General features: G+C 39.4%; 1 protein-coding gene across 2 annotated transcripts in view; it reads left to right on the top strand.

The window, feature by feature from the left end:
- The first annotated feature begins 615 nt into the window (after window positions 1-615).
- Window positions 616-25,408, top strand: part of KCNB2 (potassium voltage-gated channel subfamily B member 2) — a 205,978-nt gene continuing 181,185 nt past the window's right edge. The window contains exons 1-2 of one of the 2 annotated variants that reach the window (XM_067467396.1): window positions 616-641; window positions 18,576-19,252. In XM_067467396.1, the coding sequence (XP_067323497.1) occupies window positions 18,674-19,252 (579 nt within the window). In that variant the 5' untranslated portion in view covers window positions 616-641; window positions 18,576-18,673. Of the gene's footprint in view, window positions 642-670; window positions 1,158-18,575; window positions 19,253-25,408 lie in introns of those variants that run through there. The other variant, XM_060775479.2, reaches the window with a different exon arrangement.

Below are 25,408 nucleotides of genomic sequence, written 5' to 3'. Positions count from 1 at the left end.
TATGTGTTTTGTGTGTGTATATATATGTGTGGAGCAAACTGAAATGGGACTTAACAGCTTTCCGCAGGGCATGGAAGACATATCTGTTTCGACAGGTCTTTGATCTTCGATATTGCTGTTTTTAAATTGTGTTAGATTTTAGCCTGTTCTTGTAAGCTGCTCCGAGCCCTAGGGGAGTGGCGGCATATAAGTTTGAATAATAAAACAAATATGTGTTTTGTGCATGTGTTGTAATTTTTTTTTTGCTTTTAAAGTCTCTTCTGCTGTGTTTTTCACTGTTTTTTGAGTGATGGTCACTCGTTGGCTTGATAGGTGTCTTGTGTTCAAATTTGGTGTCATTTCGCCCAGTGGTTTTTGAGTTCTGTGAATCCCACAAACGAACATTACATTTTTATTTATTTATATAGATTGTATTGTATATTACTTGTAAGCCACTCGTGAGTCCCCTTCGGGGTGAGAAGGGTGGCATATAAATGTCATAAATAAATAAACAAACAAATAAACAAACAAATAAATAAATATTAATATCTAGGGTCCCAGGGTGTGTGTGCGCGCGCAAGAGACAGAGCCCAGGCGCGCCTCCTCGCCCGTGCGCGCGCGCTTTTGCCCGGGCTCTGCTTTGCCCAGTCCACCCACAGGAGGTTAGTCCACACATAGGAGAGAAGGAGAGAGGGAGGGAGGGAGCGCGCGCGCGCACCCCCACCAGGCGACGCTCCTGCTCGTGCTGCTGCTGCTGCCTCCAGCCCCAATTCCCAGGCAGGCGAAGGGAGATTATTCCGGCGGCGGGGTTGCCTCGGCTGCTTCCTCCTCCTCCTGCTGCTGCCATCCTCCGGCACTGATTTGCCTCGCCTTCCCCTCCTCGAGGAGATGGTGTTTGGGGTGGCAGGGGCGGGGGGCGGCTCTTCCTCCTCCTCCTCCTCTTCCCTCTCCTTCGCGGGGGGCCAGGCGCGCACCCACCCTGACAACAACCCAAACAAACGCGGCGAGGAGGAGGAGGAGGAGGAGGAGGCGAGCTGAGCGGAGGAACAGCCCCTGAAAAAGGCGGCGGCGGAGGAGGAGAAGGAGGCGGCGGCGGCAGGAGAAGCGGGGGATTCCGGGATGCCTTTGTGCTTCCCCCTCCGCCTGGGTTTATGCTGAACGGGGTCTTTCCGAGGAAGGTAAGCACCGGCGGCGCGCGTGAGTGAGTGCCTCTATGTGTGTTGTGTGTGTGTGTCTCTCTCTCTCTGGCGAGGCGGAGCGGGAAGCAGTTGAGGAGGGGGAGGACGGGGGGCTTGACAAGAAGGGGAAGAAGAAGGAGAATGAATCATTCCCCGCAGAGTTGCTTCTCTCTCTCTCTCTCTCTCTTTCTGAGGGACTGGCGCGTGGCTCCCTCCAGGTGGGCTCTCTGGGCGCGAGGAGGATGCCTGGAGTGGTGCCTAAGCCAAGGAAAGGGGCGTGAGGGGCTCGGTCTCGCGCTGCCCTCCTTTGCTTTCCTCAATGCCAAGGAAAAGGGCCTGGGTAGGTGGGTGGGTGGGCATTCGGGGGACCTTCCTCACAACGAAGCACGCCTTTCCCTTCTGCTTCTCCAGGCAGAAAAGCCCCACTTTCTTCCACAAATGGGATTTTTTAACCATATTTCTTTTTGGAACCTGATGCTCCTCAGATACATTGGTTCTGCTCCTGATAACGATAAATAAATACCTGATGCTACAAAAAGCGGGATGCCAACGTGCCTTGCTTGCCTTTTTCCCCCGGCTTTGTTTGCAGCCAAGATGCCTCTAGTCTTTGCGCTTGAAAGAACTCCCTCCACCACAACAAGGCTCTCCTCAGAGTTGTAAATGTGCCTTCACGCCTGAGAGGCATTTACACCCAGAGCTGAGTTAGTTCTGCAGCTGTGCAGGTTGTGATTTGTAAAATAGTGTGAGCTTTGCAGTGGAGCACCTCATGTACACATTCTTCCAAGAGGACTGGAGCATTCAAAAGTACAGCTCAGGAAAGTTACTTCTGGGGGCCCTTCCACACAGCCCTATATCCCAGGATATCGAGGCAGAAAAGCCCACAATATCTGAGTGTAGATGCAGATAACCAAGGGCCCTTCCACACAGCCCTATATTCCAGGATATCAAGACAGAAAATCCCACAATATCTTGAGTGTGGATACAGATAACCAAGGGCCCTTCCACACAGCCCTATATCCCAGGATATCAAGGCAGAAAATCCCACATTAACTGAGTGTGGACTCAGATAACCCAGTTCAAAGCAGATATTGTGGGATTTTCTGCCATGATATTCTGGGATATAGTCCTGTGTGGAAAGGCCCCAAACCCCTTTCCACACAGCTGAACAAAATCCCTGCTACTTTGAACTGGGATATATGGCAGTGTGGACTCAGACATTCCAGTTCAAAGCGGATATTATGGGATTTTCTGCATTGATAGTCTGAGATATAGGGTTGTGTGGAAGGGTCCTGAGACTCAGAGATTAAGATCATCAGAGGAGGCCCTGCTCTCGATCTTTCACTGGGGACAAGAGACAGGGCCTGCTCAGTGGTGGCTCCTCAGGTATGGAAATCCCGCCCCAGCAAACTTAGATCAGCACCCTCCCTCCTAGCCTTCAGAAGAAAAGTAAAAACGAACAGGCCCACGTTTTTGAGCAGTAAGCAATACAAGGAATGATCAGAAATATGTGCAATAGATATTGATATTTGATGCCTAAGCCAAGGGGGAGTGAGGCAACGCCTAGAGAAACGGCCCTGGACTAGGATTGTTGAATTGTGTAATTTTAACATTTATATTAATACGTTTTTAACTCCACGTTTAATGTTTAAATGTTGTTGCGTTTTTATGAATTAATTGATAATTGGGTTGTTGTGAGTTTTCCAGGCTGTATGGCCATGTTCCAGAAGCATTCTCTCATGATGTTTCGACCCCATGTATGGCAAGCATCCTCAGAGGTTGTGAGGTCTGTTGGAAACTAGGCAAGTGAGGTTTATATATCTGTTGAATGTCCAGTGTGGGAGAAAGAACTCTTGTCTGTTTGAGGTAGGTGCGAATGTTTCTGTGGGATCTCCCACCCTGGACATTCCACAGATATATAAACCCCTTTTTCCTAGTTTCCAGACCTCACAACTTCTAAGGATTCCTGCCATAGATGCAGGCAAAATGTCAGGAGAGAATGCTTCTGAAACATGGCCATACAGCCTGGAAAACTCACAACAACCCAATGATTCCAGCCATGAAAGACTTCGACAATAATTGATAGTTGTGTGTTATTACTATTTTGTGTATGCGAGACATTGAATTTTGCCATATATATGTTGGACAACCCCCCCCCCCCCCCCCCGGTGAGAAAAGCAGTATACAAATGAAGAAAATAAATAAAGTCTCAGAATCCCCACTCTGCAGGCTGACTAGAGGATTTTGGGCATTGCAGTCCAAGCTCTGCATTTTAATGCTGGGGACAAGTCAGTCCATGCACACAGCTTATGTGCGCACTGTCCATATTTATAGTACCGCTTGGACTTCATTCAAATCAAGTTACATAATGATTAAGATAAAAATAAGCGGTGTATTTACAGTTTCTTCAACATTTCAACTTGCCACCCAAGCTCCAGCTGTCGCATCAGCGCCGAAATGAATGAATAATTGTTGTTTGCGTTCTCTTCCCCACCTCTAAAGGCAGCAGGCAACATTTGTCAAGAGGTAGTAGCGTCACTTTGCAAACAAACAGCCATCATGCCCTGAACACTAAGCGAAACAGATTTCAGTCAATAATCCTATCCTGTAATGCCGAAAAGCTGCCAGGGTCGGTTTAGGAGGAGGAGAATAGCAGCAAAGCCGGGGAGGCTTCGCAAGGGTGAGACCTGCCGGGTACTCAGGAGAGCTTTGCTTCTAAAAACAGGCAGACCTTTTTCCAGGTTTGCCAGGCTTCTCAAAGCACCAACCCAGGTTCAAGCGAGACAGTGGATAAGGTGCACTAAGGGACTACGTTATGAATTTCACTTTTTAGAGGGCTAAAAACAGGCCTGATCTAATGCATCCTGGAAGCAGTTTGGTGATTGCTGCTGATTTGAGTGATACAAAAATCAGATCACATAGTCAACTTTTTACCAAAGTATCTGGAAAAAGATTGCATTTTGGAAAAGTTACTTTTTAAAGCAGGCATGGGCAAAGTTGGGCCTTCCAGGTGTTTTGGACTTCAACTCCCACAATTCCTAACAGCCTCAGGACCTTTCCTTTTCCCGGCTGAGTGGTGGGAGTTGAAGTCCAAAACACCTGAAGAGCCCAACTTTACCAATGCCTATTTTAGATTGTAACGCCTAGAATCAACAGTCCGCATGTTCCGTGTTGAGGATGAGACCCAGAAATATGCTAATTAAAAGAAATCTCAAACACTGGAAAATAATTAGATAAGAACAATAAGATGCACGCTTAAATTATCCCCCCCCCCCAAATCTATTCTCCTTTTCAAACTGTTTATCAACTTTTCAATTCCATCATATATCTTAACAGATGTTTTAAATGCGCCAATATTCCCTTGTTTGATTGTTGTTGTTATCTAGTGAATGTTCACGCTTGCACTTCCATCTGTTTGATAACCATGAAAACATCTTGTCACCCACTTCAGGAGGTGAAGGGTGCTCTATAGGATGTTTGTATTTCCAAGCAGCTTTCCATTAGCTTCAGCATTTTAAACATCTTTTGATGCCTGTGAATGCATTTATTTATGTCTGCACTGTTGCTACAAGTTTAATTGACATCTTGCCACTTGGCATTCAACAGCGTGGAGGAAGAAATAGACTTAAAGAATGCTCTTCTCTGGTGTGCTTGTAATTATGTTACAGTTTATGTTGTCTGGTCTTTTTTTTTTTTAATTTTTAGCATTCTTAATTTTTGTTAGCATGCCTTCATCTCTAGTGCAGGAGCTTCTGGTGCAATGGGTTAAACCCTTGTGCTGGCAGGACTGTTGACTGAAAGGTCGGTAGTTCGAATCTGAGGAACAGGGTGAGCTCCCATCTGTCAGCTCCAGCTTCCCATGCAGGGACATGAGGAAAGCCTCCCACAGGATGGTAAAACATCAGGCGTCCTCTGGGCAATGTCCTAGCATATGACAAATCTCTCACAGCAGAAGCAACTTGCTGTTTCTCAAGTCGCTCTTGACAGGAAAATATCTCTAGTGCATGCAAAGTTTGTAATCTCTGTTAAACGTTTTCACCAGGAGTTCTTCAGTACCCTGCTGTATGTTTCCTTCATGAGAATATATTAAAACTGACAATCAGCAGTGATACAGCTGACAGCTAAATATTCATACATTAGCATAGGAGAAAGTTATCACATCTCAAAAAAAGAAAATCTTTTGGACATTATAATTGACCACTACAGATACTATAAAAGCCAATGTATCCGTGTCGTTACAACCAATGCACGTAAAGAGCTTCAAATTATGGATCTTATTTTTAATGTTTTTCTGAATCAATGTTAATTTATATTGGTATGGAAGTTGCATGTCCTAATCCTCTCTCTCTTAAACGCCAACATTTGTGTGAATATTTCAAATACATACAGAAACTTTTATAAGTTTAAGTGTCTAGGTGTTAGGTAGTGATGGATTGTTCCAAATATGTCATTTGTATCACTTGGGTTTTAATTCAGAATCAGTTCCAGAAAATCTGGTGAAAACAGGCCTTGTTTAACAATCACAGTGTCAAAAGTGAATAAGCCGAATATAAGCCAAGGCATCTAATTTTACCACAAAAAACTGGGAAAATGTATTGACTCAACTATAAACTGAGGGTGGGAAATGCAGCAGCTACTGATAAATATCAAAATAAAAATAGATACCAATCAAATTACATTAATTGAGGCATCAGTAAGTTAAACGTTTTTGAATATTTACATAAAAATGTAATTTAAGATAAGACTGTCCAACTCTGATTACACCATATTTCTAACTTCTTCAATGTAAATGTACCGGTAATAAATGTAATATTAATAATACATAAAATAATGCATGTAATCATAATAATAAATATAGTAAAATAATACATGTAATACTGCTACTAATAATAATAACAACAACTACTACTACTACAATAACAACAGAGTAAAGTAATAAATAACTTTGACTCAAGTATAAGCTGAGGGGGGCTTTTTTGACCTAAAAAAGGGCTGAAAAACTCAGCTTATACTTGAGTATATAGGGTGCTTTCTTTAAAAATGCTGCAACACTGTAATTTGATGGTTTAAAATAAGAATCATGAGATTTTTGTTATTATTTTGGAAGAAGTGCTGTAGAAATGAACCCCCCCCCCTTTTCTTCTATTCATTGTTTTTACCCTTTTATAACCTAGTTGTGAGTACTGATATGGTCTTAATTTGTGATACTAGGGATTTTTTAAACCTTCTGAAACATACATATTTAACAGTCCAAAAATTCATAAAAGATCACTCTTACAGATCAGACCTATTTTATCTAGTACATATTCTCAAAGTGTAATATTAAAGCAAGTCTATATATATATATATATATATATAATGAAGATTTTATTAATTTGTATGGAAATGGTCTTGGTATTGAGTTGCCTGTTGTCAGTAATGGACTGGATGAGGGCAAACAAATTAAAACTTAGTCCAAACTAGGCAGATGTTCTCCTGGTAAGTCAAAAGGCAGGTCAGGAAACAAGGACACTGCCTGTGTTGGATGAGGTGTTTCCCCCTGAAATCTCAGGCTTTCAAACTGGATATTCCTCTGGGCTTAATTCTGACCCTTGATGCCCAGGTTTCAACCATGGTCAGGAGTGCATTTGTACAGGTTGAATGAATGTGCCAGCTGTTCCTGTTCCTTGGGATGTCAGATTCCCTTGATTCCCTCTCATTTGGACATCTGTAACCCACTCAACTTTGGAAACTACAGCAGACCCAGAATGCTTTATCCGGGCCATATAACTCCCATTAAAGCAGCTGCACTGGCTACTGCTTTGTTTCTGAACACAAATAAAAAATACTAAATAAACCGAAGTGCAGGTCATGACCTATAAAGCCCTATACTGTTTTAAGTCCAGACTATCTGAAAGACCCATATGAACCTACCAGAATCCCAATATCTACATGGGAAGGTTTTTCTTGGTCCCACTTAGTGAAAGACAGCCTTCACAGTAGCTGAAACCCCCTTCTGCAGGAGGTTAGGATGGCCCCTCCCTGCTTTCCCTTCAACAGTAGGATGTGTGTGTGTGTGTTGAGCGACTTGAAAAACTGCAAGTTGCTTCTGGTGTGAGAGAATTGGCCGTCTGTAAGGACATTGCCCAGGGGACACCCAGATGTTTGATGTTTTACCATCCTTGTGGGAGGCTTCTCTCATGTCTCTGCATGGGGAGCTGGAACTGACAGAGGGAGCTCAACCCACTCTCCACAGATTCAGTCAACAGTCCTGCCGCTACAAGGGTTTAACCCATTGCACCAGCGGGGGCTCCCAGCAGGTGAAGATGTTCCTGTTCAAGCAAATAAACATACAAATAAACATACAAAATATTGTATTCTTTTTAGAGGTCTGTTTATCTTTAAAAATGTTTTACATTTTTTATGGTTTTTCTTGTGAGTCTTTTTAACTGTCTTAGAAGTTGCCTTGAGTCTCCCTTTGGGAGGAAAGCAGCATACGAATACAATACAACTATAAAACAAATGAAATAGACATCCATAGAATTCTTTGTAGCTCCTGGGAATAAACAATATGCTGAGGATGTGAGCTATAGTAGAGCCATATCAAAACTGTATTATTCTAATAAAACAGAAATTTACTAAATTCTTAGTATTTAGAGGTCTCACTAACACTGAGGTCCTAAATTGCACATGAATTCAGTTCTTATCAATGGAAAAATATGGGTCTTCATTTAAATTGAATCGCTTTTGAACATCTCCTTTCCATGAGGCTTGCTTGGACTCATGAAGTTAACTTGAAAAATACTGAGACGGCAAGATAGCTTTGGCATGTAAACTTGGCATTGAGGGAAGATCAAGAAAGTGTTCTCCTTTATTACACTGGGCAAAAACTGGGGACTTTGTAGAACAGTAGTTCTCAACGTGTGGGTCCCCAGATGTTTTGACCTTCAACTCCCAGAAATCCTAGCAGCTGGTATACTGGCTGGGATTTCTGGGAGTTGTAGGCCAAAACACCTGGGGACCTACAGGTAGAGAACCACTGTTGTAGAACCTTTGTTGAAAGAAGGACCATGACATAGAAGCCATACTTTTAAGGATAAAGAACAGATTTTTAAGGATAAAGCAGATTCTGGCTGAGCTGAGGTGTGGTGACACAGATTGCAGTCACAAAGTGCTGTAGCTCTTGTGGACTGTGCCACTTTTAAGCTGTGATGAAAGATCACCACTCACTGGCATATTTATTCATTGCTAACTGGAGCTTTGTTAGAAAAGGCATACATTCTGAATGTTGGCATTCATACTACATTTTAATTTTGGAAAACATGGGAAATTAATAAATTGAGAAACTGCTAGGACAGAAGCCTTTTCCTGATTTCAAATGAGCGAGTATCATGAGAATTTAGTGATACTGAGAATTATAATCCAATAAATAACTTTTCCAAACTCTGGTCTAATACCATCTTTTTGGTGTGATATATCACAGTATGGTATCACACAGATCACTAGGCGTTAGATTGAATCACTAAAGCAGGAATGGACAACTTGCAGCCTTCCAGTTGGATTGCAATTGTCATTATTAGCCTTCACCATTAACTATTCTGGCCTAGGTGGATGAAAGCTGCAGTCCCAACAACATTTTGGGGGACACCATCCTGAGCTTTAAAGTTAGATTGTACATTCAGTGGATTGTCATTTCTATTGCTATATTCGGTTCTTTGTACTAATTTTTTTTGTACTATACTTTCCAAGGATCATTATACTCTGAACAATTGTAGCACTTTAATTCCACTTTGACTGCTATTTCTGTTTCCTGTGGAACTCTAGGATTTGTCATTTAGTGTTGCTCGAAAATGCCCTTCCCTAAACTGTAAATGCAAGGGTTCTATAACATGGAATCATGGTAGTCGAAAAGGAATTAAAGTGCTATAAGTATGTAATGTGATAGGGCCTCAGTATGTAGGGTACAACTGCATTGAAACTGAGTAAATTAAGCCCCATCAGTTTCAGTGAGGCAGTTAAACACACACTTACAATTATCTCACTGGAATTAATTAAACTTAAAAGGGCTTAATCTGGGGATGTCTCAAATATATTACAGTGTTTACCATGGGATTGAACCATAGCAGTTAAAGTGGAATCTAAGCCCTCTAATTGTATAATGTGAAAGATCTGAAAGGTTCTTATCCAGGAATTGCCTATTGAAATGTATGATTGCACAACCATTTGTTCATGTTGGGTCTTCAAAGTCAAAACTGGTATTCTGCTTTACTGTACTGCAGTGACCTCAGAGATTTGAAAGGGAAGCCTTATTTATTTGTGTTTTAATATTCATACTTACCAATATTGCACTTTTGTGGGAAGTAAGAGGTCATTGTGGTATGGTGACTCAGATTTTTGTGGTGGAAGTAGGGAACGCAGGTTCAGAGCTCCATGGCTGAATTTGAAGAAATTGCTTATTCTGTAACCTAGACTTGTATACAAAAAATGCCTCCTATCATATACAGAAAAATGTTTCCCTTGTTATTTTTGGGCCCATAAAGGTACATGTTTCCCCCCAAAATAACAACTTCTTATTCAAGTAACAAATTATGTTCAGATTCCACTTTTCACTGGGAATGGTAGGACACAAATAACCAGCCAGTCTGTTTTTGATCATTAATTCTTGTTTGTGAGAGACTGGATAAAGCATTCGGTGTCTTTCATATTACAAACTAGTGTAGTGTAGCAGTATTAGATTATAACCTTGGAGTCCAGGATTCAAAGATATTCTTGGCCATGGAAACCCACTGGGAAACCCTGGGCAAGTCACACTTTCTCACTTTCAGGGGAACAAATTGTACAAATTTTGCCCCAAAGTGCACATCCTGTAATAAATTTTCTATAGATTGGCCATAAAATGCAAACAACTTGAAGGTACACATTAATATCTATCACTTTGATGCACTTTGAGGCTCAACCATGTGGAATCCTGGTATTTGTAGTTTGTTTAAATATTTGGAATCATCGGCCATATAAAAGACCTCATAGAATCATAGCTGTGCTGGTCAATGACCGAAATAAATATTTTGATTTGATTTGATAGAATCATAGAATCATTGAGCTGGAAGAGACCTCATGGGCCATCTAGTCCAACCCCCTTCCAAGAAGCAAGACAATTGCATTCAAACACCCCCGACAGATGGCCATCCAGCCTCTCTTTAAAAGCTTCCAAAGGAGCCTCCACCACACTCTGGGGCAGAGAGTTTCACTGCCGAACAGCTCTCACAGTCAGAAAGTTCTTCCTAATGTTCAGATGGAATCTCCTTTCTTGTAGTTTGAAGCCATTGTTCCACTTCCTAGCCTCCAGGGCAGCAGAAAACAAGCTTGCTTCCTCCTCCCTATGACTTTATCTCACGTACTTATACATGGCTACTATGTGTCCCCTCAGCCTTCTCTTCTTCAGGCTAAACATGCCCAGCAACATGTTATGTAAAGTATGTCAACTGACATTAAACTACAAAGCCTGGGAATCTGTAGGATGCAGCCATGGTGACTACTATAACTAAGAAAGATTACCATAATGTGTTCATAGTTGCATCCTTTTCTTGTAAAGAGCAATGTGACAGACAAGCAGATATTTAACAAATACCCATTCCCCTTTACTGTGATTTTAAAATGCTGGATATACTGTTGCTATAGCATTTACTGTTTGTCATACTGCTTTTATAAGCACCTGAGCCTTCCCATGAAAAAAGAGACCACCCCAGATAAAACATTTACTGTGGATCCTAGAGTAGTAAATGTTACACCTCTCACTGAAACTCCCAGATTCTTCCGATTATACTTTGGTTCTTCATCATCTTAGACTTTTCAAAGACTTGCAAGCTAAAGAGAAACCCTATTTCAGAGGAGGTGTCTATTTGACTGCCAGATAATGGGACACGCTTCTTGCCTGAGTTGAGGCACTGCTATAGAAGAAGCCCTGTTACGTGTACTCACCAATCTAACTTCAAAAAGTATTGGGACACGAAGCAGGATCTCCTCTGATAACTTCAAATTTGTGAGAGGGGAAAGTCTTTCAGATATCTTGGCTCCAAGACATATAAGGCTTTGTTAGTCAACACCAGCACTTTGAATTACGCCTGGAATTGAAAGCCAGTGTTGTTCTGATCTGCAAAATCAAATTATATCCTTTCAAAGATCACAATGCCCAAAGTACCACTTGTTGCATTCCTTGTAATAGCTTTCTCTGTTCCTGTCTCATCACCAGTCATAGATTCTCCACCATTACAGGTATTCTCACAAAGTAGTGTTGCACTCATGACTCCTGAATAAATTATATGTAGTTATAGCAGGAATGGAAACCACTATTCAAATGTTGCTGGCCTGCAGCTTCCACCATTCCTTGTGACTAGCTATGCTGGGCATGGGTGCTGGTTGTTGCAGTACATTTGAAGACCATTTCATTCCCACTCTGGCATGTAGATTTGACGCATAAGAAAAAGTACAGGCTCCTGTATCTTTTAAAAGCTGAGTAGAAGACGGAACTTCAATTGACATACTTTGCATAACAAGCTACCTCTGATGAAATATCCTCTTCTACATAAATGTTAAGCAGACAAATATTAAAGTCCTATGCTCTTTTTCATGTGGCTCTTCTAAATTAGCATAAATGAACTATGGAACAGATTTTAGAAAGGCTAGGTTAGATAACTTTAAATGTGGCTATGACATTTGCCTATGAGATACTCCAGAGACTACACAAACTGATTGTAATATCAAAAGGACAAGAGTGGCAATAGTGGCCAGAAGGTTTCAAAATATTCATTTTTAAAAATTTAAAATAAGGAGGAAAGCTTGCATCCTATTTTTGGACGCTACCTGGAGAGGAATATTATCCCATTTTGACAATAGAAGGAGTGATCTATAGAGTCAGGAGGGTGTGAGATTACAAAAAAAAACCCTTTTGTTTTGGTTGTCTAGGATCAGATTAATCCATAAAGGAGTGAAAACTAATGGCATCTCCATATTCAAAGGCTGTGTGTGTGTGTAATCTGTCTATCTACCTAAAATCAAAAGTAGTAGCAACAAAACACAGGAAAAGGCCTCACTTTCATGCCCATCTGGCTGGAATCAGAATGCTGTACTAGATTAACCTTGGTCTGACCCTGCAGGGATCTTCTTATCTTCTAATATAAGAACCAAACCCTGAATTACCACTCCCATGCCCCAGATATGCTGGAAATATTTTCTCTCAATCCCAGAGCATGGCATGAAGATGAAAGATAAACCCACCCTGTCAAAGATAAGCATGGCTGGGTGAGAGAATTTTGTGAAGAATTTGCCAGGAGCCCCCATATGCAATTATGGGTATACTATGGTTCTGTGTACAACTATTTATTTTCACCTTTTGCAAATCGCTAGCATAACATTTTTCTGTGTAGGATCAGAACCTAGAACCTTTATATGCTACAATTTCTATGTCTCCCATATCTGTTGAATCCTCAAAGGGATATCATAGGGGAACTCCTCCAGGGAAAGGGGGGGGGGGCACAGGGAAATTCCAATGAAATTGGGAGGTAATGCTTGGAAAATCTGAACTCTCCACCTCAATTATGACCTTTTGCAACACTTGTTCTTTACAGACAACCAGGCATCTCCTTAACAGTTATGGTGAGGAGAATCCTGTCCACCCCTCTTTCATCTAAACCATCAGCAGAGTCTAGAACAGTGGTTCTCAACCTGGGGTCCCCAGATGTTTCTAGCCTCCAACTCCCAGAAATCCTAACAGTTGGTAAACTGGCTAGGACTTCTGGGAATTGTAGGCCAAAAACATCTGGGGACCCCAGGTTGAGAACCACTGGTCTAGAACAAAGGGAATAGCAGTGATATTTGATGAACTGGACATCAGAATATCTGTGAAATTGTTATTTGTAGTGCTCTTTTACTTAAGATTTCCAGAGTGAAAACTGAGAAGGATTCCTCTGTCCTTAATTGTTATGCAGAAAACAGAATTTCTGCAGGTGTTGCTTGACAAAAAATACCTGCTGAAATTCCATCTTTGTACAACAATTAAAGGTAGAAGAATGTTTCCCAGATTTTAATCTGGAAACTTTATCTTTAATATAACTTGGGAAAATTACTTTTTAAAAATAGAAACTTTTACAATAATAAGTGGCTATGCTGTCTGTGGGATTCTGGATTTTTTTTTCAAGCTCTGCCCTTTTCCCATGAAAGCTTCAGATGGTACTTGGTTCCAGTCCTTTTGAATGCCATAAAGCATTTCTTCTTTTCCTTCACTAAACAGATGAGGATGACTGGGGAATCTGTCTCTGTCTGGTTTTAGGCCCTTCAAATAGAAACTACACTGGGTGAGAGGTTTGACAGATATCTTTGGGAGAGAGAATCTCTCAGCAAATTTTAAGACCATCAGTCATCTGGTTATCCTTTGGACTTTGGAACATTGCATTACATATCAAAGCAGCAGAAGTTGGCCTAAAATAGTCCAGGGAGTCCAAATGGGGCAAAATGTAACCTAAATGGGATTTGCAGAATAGGAAAAATGTGAGGGTTTTTGGTAGAGGATATGGTAGATTGTATGTCCTCAAAGATCTCCTGGGGGAAATTGTTGCCTCCAATAGTTGCTCTTTCTTGCTTTAGAGACAGAATGGGAATGGGATTGACCCATGAGAATTTCTCATTTAATCTGCAAGCTATAATTGCTATCTTCTATCTGTGAGAAACCAGGAAGTCAACACATGGTCGACTAGAAGATTCTGAGATAATACTCAAAAAGATATGGTAGTGGACTTATGTTTGGTGACAGCATTACTCCTCCCATGACTATAGTAGATACATGGAAATGTTCTGTATTTTACATAATCCTTGTAACTGAAATAGATGTAATAAGGACATTAAGAAAACTTTGTTCACCCATAATTGTTGTTTCTCTTTTTCTTTAAACCCTTCTCTCTTCCTTTGTCACATATTTAATATTTTATCATGGTTTAATCTGTTAACAATGACTCCACCCACCCATCCCCTTTTCTTCTTTTTTGTTGTATAAATTTAAATTGCTTAATAAAAAGGTGCTCTGTCTATGCTGAGTGTCATCATGATCAAGGATGACATATTAATCGGAAATGGAGTTGGGTAGCTTGCCAGTACTATTGTGGTAGTATAACATACTATGGCATGGATTTAGAGTGTCATTCATTGTTGTGACTGAGTGCTGAATTGCAGCCATGTTAAAACTGAGGTTATTATTTATCATTCATATTTCTTGGCTACATGTATTTATTTTAATTTAACCAAGCAGCAGAACTATCTATTTTAACAAACAAATAATGGTGTAACAATAATACTATGTCTTCAGAAATGTGTTTATGCTAGGTCCTTGAATGTTTATTGTAATGTAGCAATAGATTTCTGTATACATCTGTACAGCCTCCAGGTTTAGTGGATTGTGATGCAATTGTAATAATAGTAGCTACAACAGATGTAGGAGTGGTAGCAATTTGTCACCAGTCAAGATTCAGTGATGTCAAGAACAGGATGCAAATATACTAAGCTCAGATCTTACTGTAATCCAACATGTAAAAACTACCACATAATGAGTTGCTATCTATTCATATTTCTTGAATTTTAATAAATGTTGTGTAGCTTTTATAGCTGTTATATCAAACAGAAATTCCATCAGAGCATATCTCTGAATTACCTATTCGAACTATGGGTACCAGAATCCCCATGCCAATGTGTGGCTGTGCTGGGCAGGGGGTTCTGGGATTTGTAGTCCAATAGTAACTTTTCTAGGATTTGGACAAATATATTGAGGATGTGTCCTCTGGAATGATGTCTCAAAGATAAAAGATATCTTGAAATCTTCCCTTCCAAGGGATGAGAAAGAGAGCCATCTTGTAGGAGTTTAGAGCTTGAAATCATGACTTCCTCGGAAAACCCTTCAATTTGTGCACGAGCTTACAACTCAAATAAAAAAGGGTAGTTCCCTGCTCTTAGAAGACTACGGCCAATCTATAAGTCAACACAGTACTCAAGACAGTACTCAATAACACTTCAGATCATTAGGTCTCAAACAAAGATCTCTAATGATTGTTGTTTTACATCAGACCAGATAAAACAGAATTCTGCCGCATATGCCTAAGAGGGGTACACTAGAGCAGATTTTTGGGAAAGTAGCCCACAGTTGTCAGATGAAGAGACAAGTATTGCTAATGAGTTCTGACAGGGAACCAGTTAGCCAAGCAACAAAAGATCATTCTGCAGCTTTACAAAGCATGACTCAGTGTTGTGACAGCATCAGAGACTAGATTATAGTACATCAAATAAACTAAAAATATAAAGATGCCATTGGAGCCCCTACCAAGAGAATCAGAAATTTGGTTTGTGCAAATATATACATTATGGAACATGTAAACTGCAACGTACGCAAGAAGGGTGAGATATTCTCCTGGACCCCCACTCCCAATTTTGCAGCCAAAGAAATCCTTTAGGACTTTATTTCTTAAACTGTGAGCCTTGACCCCAAATGGGGGTCCCTTTAGCTCAATTTTGGAGTCATGAAAAATATGGCAACAGTAAAAGGTAAACACTGGTTGATCTCAGAGGTTCAATACTTGTGTTTAAAAGGATACAGTGGGTAGATTATGATACATTGTAAACAAATGGTCTCTTAGGACCATGCTAGATCACAATATAGTTGTGTACCTGAGGCATCACAAAATGATGATCAATATATTGTCAAAGGCTTTCATGGCCGGAATCACTCAGTTCTTGTGGGTTTTTTCGGGCTATATGGCCATGTTCTAGAGGCATTTCTCCTGACGTTTCGCCTGCATCTATGGCAAGACCTCACCTCTGAGGATGCTTGCCATAGATGCAGGTGAAACGTCAGGAGAAATGCCTCTAGAACATGGCCATATAGCCCGAAAAAAACCCACAAGAACTGATGATTAATAGCTGATGTACTGCTATCAGAGAAAGTAGCAAAACATTTTTGAAAAGCAAAACTGATTTGTCTATTATTTGTTCACCACTTCTCCAAACTATTTCATTTTTTCTAGGAAATTATTTTCCAGTTTGAGGAACAAACATGCAGAGCAGTCTGGATCTACTAGTTTGACCAGTAATGCCTTTGGTTTGCCTGTCAGTGCTGCTCTACCATTGCATGATAAAAAAAGTAGTCTCGCATGCTGCATATACTGGTCATTAAGGAATTGCACGGTATAGTGATTTGTTTTTGTAGGCCTCTGTATCCGATGGCTAAAATAAATTGAATTGTATTGGATATTCTTCGTTTTGGCTGGTGGCACCATTTGCTGCTGTGGCTCAAGCAGCCAAATATCTTGGAGCAGAGTTGTTGGTTGCATTTTGTATAAGCTGTAGACCCTATATGATATTTCCATTGTCCGTTATTTTAAAAACGATTTGAAGTGGTAAAGACATTGTAAGACAAAATGTTTCAAAGGTAAGCAGTACAGAAATTCACAGCTTACTGGGTTTGGATTGATATGACATTTATCTTCCCAAATGATGTTGTCAAATGACATGGATGAATGAGTAAAGATCAATATTATGGAATTAAGTCCTCTGTATTCTTAGATGCTTGGTTTTCTGTCTTTTTTGGTTTGCCGTAAAGGGTCAGCAAGCAACTTCACAGTGTCATTTTTTGAAAGATGGAGTCTTTTTGTCTCATGATTCTGTAGTTATTTTGACTGGTGACAACACTGTTAATATGCTTATTTGATAGTTCACTGCAAAAAAATAAATGCATTTTGCAATACCCTTTTATTTCTACAAGTTCAAATGTATTATGTGATCTCCTAAAAAGAAATATTAGATTGATGTAATTAAAGCTATTTCCTTGTAGCCATTATTGATTGACAAAGGGCAATTCTTTCTAGACCTTGGAAGAGTGGAATTTATTTCATCACATGATGACAGAAAAGACTTATTGGAGTAACAGGAACATTATTGTTAAATAATGCATGTGTTTCAAAATGCTTTTAGTCTGAGCAAAGACAAGATTTTATTTTATCTAACTTTTTTCAACAAGCATTTTTTTTTACTAAATTAAAAATGTATTTCAGATAGGGGTCTAATGTCCGTAAAGGTACCAGATCCCATCTGATCTTAGAATAGTGGTTCTCAGTCTGGGAGTCCCCAGATGTTTTGGCCTACAACTCCCGGAAATCCCAGCCAGTTTACCAGCTGTTAGGATTTCTAGGAGTTGAAGGCCAAAACATCTGGGGACCCACAGGTTGAGAATCACTGCCTTGGAAGCTTAGCCCTGCTTAGTACTAGAATATAGACTACCAATGAATACCAGCTGCTGTATGCTGTATGTCAGACGAAAGAACTGCCGAAACCACATGCTTAAGAAATTAGTATGAAATTCAAGGGTTTTTCATACATCGACAGGCTACTTGTCAGATTGTCCTTTTTATGACACTAACGTCCTACAATAATTTTAGGGACCTTGTTTTTAAAATACTATGAAGCATTTTGGAGGCTATTATTCCACTTTTGTGGAATTTCTTTCCACTTTTTCTGAAAAAAAGATCTCAAACATTAATATGAAATATGGGGCAAATATTCTACTATACATGGAGCTGGCACACATCTGCATGAGCATATGCCTTGCATCCCTAGGTAGGGCTGTGAAAAAACTTGGTATGAGACCCTGGAGAGCTGCTGTCAGTCAGCATAAATAATACTAAACCAAGTAGGCCAGCAGTAGCCTCCTTTGTTCCTATGCATTACAATGAACTCAGTACTCTTCAATAAAACAACCCTTCCAGCAAGCATACCTGCAGACATCTTTTGCAGAAGAATGAGATAATAAACTACCAGTGCAAACATAGTACTAAAGAATTTGTGTGTGTTTTGTGTACTTTTGAATATCCAGAAAGGTCTAGAAGTTCCATGTGAGTGTGGTGTATACTTAACTAAGAGCCTTAGGGAACAAACAGTTCACTAAAGAGTTGTGGAATGCTTTTGGCTTTGAAAATATACTTTTTCCCTTGGGAATTGTTTCAGTAGCAATTTTCTAGAACTGCTGAACCATCTCCCAACTACTTACCTAAGCCTAAGGAAGAATAGATGTTAAAATATTAACTCAGTGCTGCCAACAGTCTAGTCAAATGAACACACCCACATAACCTAATTCATTCACTCACAGTCACATATTCACTCATCATATAGAATGCTACTATCAGCTTGGTACATGAATGAACCATAAAACAAAGAATTTTCAAACCTGCTATTCAGAGTGTCTATATATTTTCCAGCTGCCACAACATATACATACAATTCTTAAGCACATAAGAAGCGTACTGTCAAAGGTGGAGCCTTCCTGTTGAAACTATCTCAGTTTATTATAGCATAAATAAATAAACTGTAAAACTATCCTAAGTTTATTCTAATTTTTTTTTTATTTCTTTTCAGCTTCGGGAATGGAGGAATTTCCCTGAAGAAGACCCAACTTGACTTACACAAGTTTGTTCTCCTTAAGATTCTGGCTTTGCTGCTTCATCCTTGTCAGGATGGCCGAAAAGGCTGCTCCGGGGATGAACAAGAAGTCCTCGAGGTCTACCCAATCTCTTCCACCAGAACCAGTGGAGATAATCAGGAGCAAAGCCTGTTCTAGAAGAGTCAAAATCAATGTAGGTGGTCTCAACCACGAAGTTCTATGGAGGACTTTAGACAGACTTCCACGGACACGATTAGGGAAGCTAAGAGACTGCAATACTAATGATTCCTTACTAGAAGTATGTGATGACTATAATCTCAATGAGAATGAATATTTCTTTGATAGACACCCAGGTGCTTTCACCTCCATTTTAAATTTCTACAGAACAGGAAAGCTACACATGATGGAGGAAATGTGTGCTCTCTCTTTTGGCCAAGAACTTGATTACTGGGGGATTGATGAAATATATCTAGAGTCTTGTTGCCAGGCAAGATACCATCAAAAGAAAGAGCAAATGAATGAAGAACTGAGGAGGGAGGCAGAGACACTGAGAGAAAGAGAAGGGGAAGAATTCGATAATGCCTGTTGCCCAGACAAAAGGAAAAAGCTATGGGACTTGCTGGAGAAGCCCAACTCATCAGTGGCTGCAAAGGTAGGACCCACTGAATACTTAAGCACAGAACAGCAATTGGATGATTTCTTTAGGTTACAGATATGTTAGAATATATTGATAAGCTTTACTGAAAATATATTTTAAGCTTTATTAGAAAAAATGTATTGGGTACTAAGCTATTGTAAAAGTAATAAAGGAAGTTGTACTTTCTGAGAAGTTGTGTAACAGTTTCCAGTGCAGGCAGATTCTTTCCCAAACACATGGCTCTTTCTTACTTATGACTTACTGGTTTATGAGCAAATAAATTGTGTCCATTGCACCATCAATTGTGAATTGAGAGCTTCACAGTAACTACACTGGTGGGTATTATGCTGTGGTAAAAATAGATTGGATCTTAACATTTGTTTGTCAGGGGTTGCCTTCTTTTAATGTAGGGGAGAAGAGCATGAAAGTATCAACCAGAAGCATCAACTGACACCTTTAGCCATCACCTGGTGCTTCTAACTATTCCATGCCTGATTCATAAGTGTTTAAAACAGTTTAGATAAAACTGTGGTTTTCTTACAGTTCTTTCATCTTTTTGCTTACCAGAGAAATTCTGTTGAAGGCAAACACCCTTTGTGAGAATGTTCTTTGTGTTCTGAGAACCACCTGTAGAATTTGAATCAATTTTTTTTTGTTTTCTCTCATTTTCTTGATTTGAGGGAAATGAAAAGTAATGCTGCTCTAACTTCCTGTGTGGTTAAATTCTGAGAAGTAGGAACAAGTATTTTTAAGCTGACACTTTATTTCTTTGAATAGTGAAATGAATCTATCTCTTGTGAATGCTAACAATTTAGTGATTGTGACCGGATATCAGAATAGGTTACAATGGTTGTGAGTTCTGAAACATGTGCTGCCCGATCACTGCCACTTAACTCCCCTCACTAGCTGGAATAACTAAACTAGCCAGATATTAATGACAAAAGAAAATATTTCTGTTGCAGCTGAACCCAGGCCCTAGATTTTCATTGCCTGACAAAACAGGAATGAGAATCCAACTTCGTTCTATGACTTCAGACCACAGCTCGGAAACATTACCTTTTTGGACTACAGCAAAATTTACTAGGCAGCATGGCCAGTTGCCACATGGCAGAGGATTCTGGAAGTTGTCGTCCAAAAAAAGAAAGAAAGAAAGAAAAGTAAAGAAAAGATTTCTAAGCATTCATTCAAGATTCTGGCATGGCCCTCTATTAGTAGAACAAATAAGTGAAGATAAATGACTGACATACACAAACATACTGTTTATGAATGGTAAATCAAAAGTTTGGCCTATTGTCACAATTGAACATTGCCAATACATTTAAATCTCTTTATCTCTCGGTCACCCTACCTATGTATATATTTGTAAAGGTTGGGCTTTTTGTTCCCTTCTTTAAACCTTTCTATAGCATAGAAGTTGACATTCCTTTTGTATTTGTATGCTACCGGGTTTGGAACATAGCTCCAAAATTAAATACATTTTATTCAGGGTTGTTTCACTAAAGTTTTATACTAACATTTGACTGATTACTTGCCAAAGTATCCCTGGCTACAGCTAGTAAATATATTTCATGTATAATCTCAGTGTGAGACATAAATATATTGCTGAATGAGATTTCCTTTTATTATCAGTAAAAATGGAACCTTACATTACATGGGAAATATGTGCATTACATTCTGCAGTAAGCATTATATAATTTTCACTTCTGTAACATGGTGAGGAATAGGATTCATTTATCTTCTCCATGATGTGATGTGTAAATTCCATAGCACTATATATCACTCTGTAGAGGAAAGTGCACTTGACTCCATTTTGGCTAGTTCAGAAGAAACACACATAAAATGGGAATAATAGATTGTTCTCTTTATTGCCATAGGTGTAGATGCTAACAGTTCCATAACCTGCACCCAATTATTAGTCTAACAGGAGGAAAGTTAGTGAATCAATAGGTAAATCAACTCCCGTGTAAGTTCTGTTTATTCAGTGGGTCTGCTCAAGATAACTCTAACTTTGCATTTCAGCCCATGAATGCCCATTGTCCCTCTTCCCACCTCCCTACTATTTGTTTCAGAAAGACAGCAAAGGTGAAAAAGAGGCATTTTGTAGACCTTATTTTCTTTTAATGAAAGGAAGGATAGTTTAGGATCCATGACTGAAGTCATTTGTAGGTTTTACACCCATCTTGTAAGATTTTAAAACAGCAACTGTTTAGAAAGATAGCCTGCAAAATCCCAACAAGTGTTGATTATGTTGAAACCTGTCGAACAATATTCATAATGCTGTACCAATGTAATGCAAGCATTCAAAACATATTTCCTTACAGGTGCTTTGGATCTGTAATTCTTATAATCTCTCGCCAATGGTATTGCTGTCAAAGAGTACTGGAAATTACAGTCCAGCAACAACATCTAGTTGCTCACATGTTTTCCATCCCTTCTTTAATGGAAGGAAATGTGTATAGCTTTCTTTGGAAACAAATATTTGGAATCAAACTGAAGACAGCTTTCTTTCTTAGTTTAAATAAAAGACCATATTTTGATCAGATAAGTCACTCAAAACCCTATTTTATTAATTAATTTGATTTGATGTATACATGTATAAGGAAGTTCTTTCAAAATGATAAGACAATAAAATACGAATTAGATGTTGAAACTTTGCTGTCTTTCTGGCTGAGTAATACAGAATCTGTGTTCCTTTGGTATCTGCTTTATTATCTGGAAGGAACAGGCTCCAGTTTTCATCTCTGAAGTACACGATTCTGTCTGTGTTTGCTCAGTCTATTCAAACAGAATTTAAACTGATGACGATGACAACTCAGAATCCCTTTAGAAGTATGTTACTAAATAGCTGTGCACTCAAGATCCCAGAAACCAGCCTGGAGGTGGTGGGGCATGTCATTGAGCTGCCATCCCAAATCCCAGTAGAACAAGGGCTAGATCAAGAGCTCTCCACAACATGGGCAGCTCACTGATCCAAGCAGGATGGTGTCAGCTTTTCAAAGTACAGCTGGCCTGCCTTCTGTCTCACTAGGAAAGGAAATGCTTGGAATGAAATCATCATTGTACAGAATAAAATGCTTTGGATTTTTTTTTTACAGAAAGAATAATAGCATAGTGCCATTGTTTTAATTCTGACATTGCCAAATAAAATGAACTGCAGTCCACACAGCTGGCAGCAAAATAGCTTGTATTTTTCAGAACAATCTACATTACAATCTCAGTGTTGAACGTCAGTCAACATCCTGCAAAGAAACTTAGGAAATGCAGTGCTGGATTCCTTACAAGGGTGTGTCAGAAAGTCTTTATTGCCCCCTACAGAACAACTGTTCTCAAGGAATGGCTGTTAAATAATTTCAAATCTGTAATGTTGGCATCATCTTCAAACTGTTTTAAAGATGCCAGTAAACTCCTGACTGGCAAGGCACAGTAAAAAGACCTCATCGTCCTTCTCTCTAGCTTGTCAATATTGAAGGGAGATGGTAGAGTATATAGGGGCACACATATATGCTTCTCAGGGTACTCAGTGAAGAGATACTAGGTTGTTGTTATTATTATTTGAAACACAAGATGAGTTCACAGCAGACACTCTGCTGGCTGTTGAATTGGATCACACGTCGGACACTTCCCAAGTGTCTAGGCTGTGTGATGTATTGGTTAATAATGCGTGCAGATCCCAGTAAGGTGGCCTTCTGCAGCTAACAGATGGTAATTTTGACAGCGCCGATTGTGTTTAAGTGCAGGTCAAGGTCTTTAGGCACTGCACCCAGTGTGCTGATTACCACTGGGACCACCTTTACTGGCTTGTGCCCGAGTCTTTGCAGTTAAATCTTTAAATCTTCATATTGTGTCAGCTTTTTCAGTTGTTTCTCTGCAATCCTGCTGTCACTTGGGATTGCAACATTGACAGTCCATACTTTGCTTTTTAACACTATTATTGTTGTTGTTATTATTATTTGAAACACAACAAGATGAGTCCACAGCAGACAAGATCACTCTGCTGGCTGTTGTATTGGATCACTCATCAGACACTTCCCAAGTGTCTAAGACAGTGTGATGTATCGGTGAATGATGCGTGATTGTTGTTGTTGTTATTATTATTATTATTATTATTATTATTATTATTATTGGTCTTGTGGAAAGAATTTAGGGCCAGAAATACAGATATATAACCTAGAGTTATTCATTATCCCTATGGATTCATGATCATAGCATTATTGTCACAATAGTAACTGCCCCACCAAGCCCACTTTACTGGGCATCAACCAGAAAGAGAAAAAGGGGTCTATTCTGCTGCTGATTGGGACATGGCTAGGTTATGTTTCCATCACCCTCCCACTACCAGCCATCAAGACTGGGATGATCTGAAACAAGATTCCTGTCACATATTCTGGTTACAGCCTTACTGGCTTGCAGGAAAGTGATGAAAACATCTACCTGTGCCCCAATCACTAACAGAATGGACCTGCTTCCCTTTGCATGGCTGATGCCTCATAAAGTAGGTTAGGTGGAGGCCAGGAAAGGAAATGCTATTTAGATATGCAGTTAAAGTAGTTTATATAACTAAGCAGTACATTTAGAATTCTAGCTGAAATCTTTGAAAAAGCTTGTGAGTGGTTTCTTTGTTCCACAAGTTCAATAGAATGGAAAAAAATGGCAATTTGTATTAGGATTTCCAGATTGAAAACTGGAGAGGGCTTCTTGTACCTTTGATAGTTGAGTAGAAGAGCTAATTACAGCAAGTGTTGCTTGTCATGCAGCTGAGTAACAAGCTACATTTGCTGAAATTCCTACTTTCAAAGAGCCATTAAAGTTAGAGGGACCCTGCACTGGCATTTTGATATACTAATGTGTATATTTAAAATTAATATATGCCAGTACAGTTTTCCCCAATCTTCTATAAGTGTTTGGTTACAAGCCCAGTTCTTCCCAACAATTGTGGCTATGGGTCTGATGACCAGTTATGATGATCCTACACCTATCTGGAGCAAATCTGGTAGGAGAAAATTCTGCTAGGGAAACATCAAACAATGATTCTGAAAATTACTTTCAAATCTCAATTAAATTATTTTCACAGCTGTTGCTATTCATATGCCATTAGACTGCAGCTCCCACTATGCTTCACTGTTGACTATGCTGAGTTGGAGTTGTTGGTACCTGAAGTTTATAAACACCTTCAGGGCCACATCTTCCCACCCAAAACATGGAAGGAGCAGATGGGCAAAAATAATTATTATGCTAATAATGCGAATAGGTTTTAGTTGCAGCACTGTAAATAGCAACTTGCATCATATCCACTGTAGTGTACTATGCATCTGACCAACAGAATAGAGTCCTGCCAGTGGGCCTATGCGTCTTTGATAGCACTAGATTTGGACAGCATACATGTAATTTTAAAGTGAAGAGGTAAAATAGTAGTGGATCAGTTGCTGTAATCATACATAACAGTTGTTTGTTCATAATGAAGAAGTCCCATGTCCCTTAATAGTGGTTGTAGGATTCCTGCACAGAGTTTAAAATGATATTTTTAGTAATTAGTTACTATTACAACACATTAAAAATAATTAAAAAATAATTAGTTTTCATTTCAGTTACATCATTGTTTTCAATTAAAGTCATTGTTGTTTTCTTAAAATTACCAAAATGATTCTTTTAATTAGAATTTTAAACACTGATATTGTATAAACTACTAAATAACATTTATAATATGCCTCATGGTGAGGCATGTTCCCCGGATCTATGAAAGTAATAAAAACAACCATAGATGCATTGTACAAGTGATATTATTCCTGCAAATATTATTTAGTTGCAATTAATGGATTATTTTAACTAGTTAGTTCCAAGCTCCATTCATGACATAGTCCAAAGAGTGTACATCATAGTTTAAATGGCAGGATATGGTCAAACTGTTGCTATGTTTGCTTTGACAGGTATTTTACAAAAAACTTGCAAAGAATTTTACACAATACAGATCAATGTATGAACTGTAATTTGTGTACTTTTATGCATTGTCCATGTTATACTTATGCATTATGAATGCATGAATATAATGCAGCTGAAACCATTGTGTGAAAACCCAGCCTTAGACTAATGTTTATATTGATACTAGCTTGGGGACCCGGCGTTGCCCGGGTTATTAGAGAAAGTGGGTAATGGCGGTTCTGTATGCCAAGTTTG

Source organism: Anolis sagrei, chromosome 4 (genome assembly GCF_037176765.1).
Source record: "Anolis sagrei isolate rAnoSag1 chromosome 4, rAnoSag1.mat, whole genome shotgun sequence".
Classification (NCBI taxonomy): Eukaryota; Metazoa; Chordata; class Lepidosauria; order Squamata; family Dactyloidae; genus Anolis; species Anolis sagrei.
This window is presented reverse-complemented; position numbering and strand designations above follow the sequence as displayed.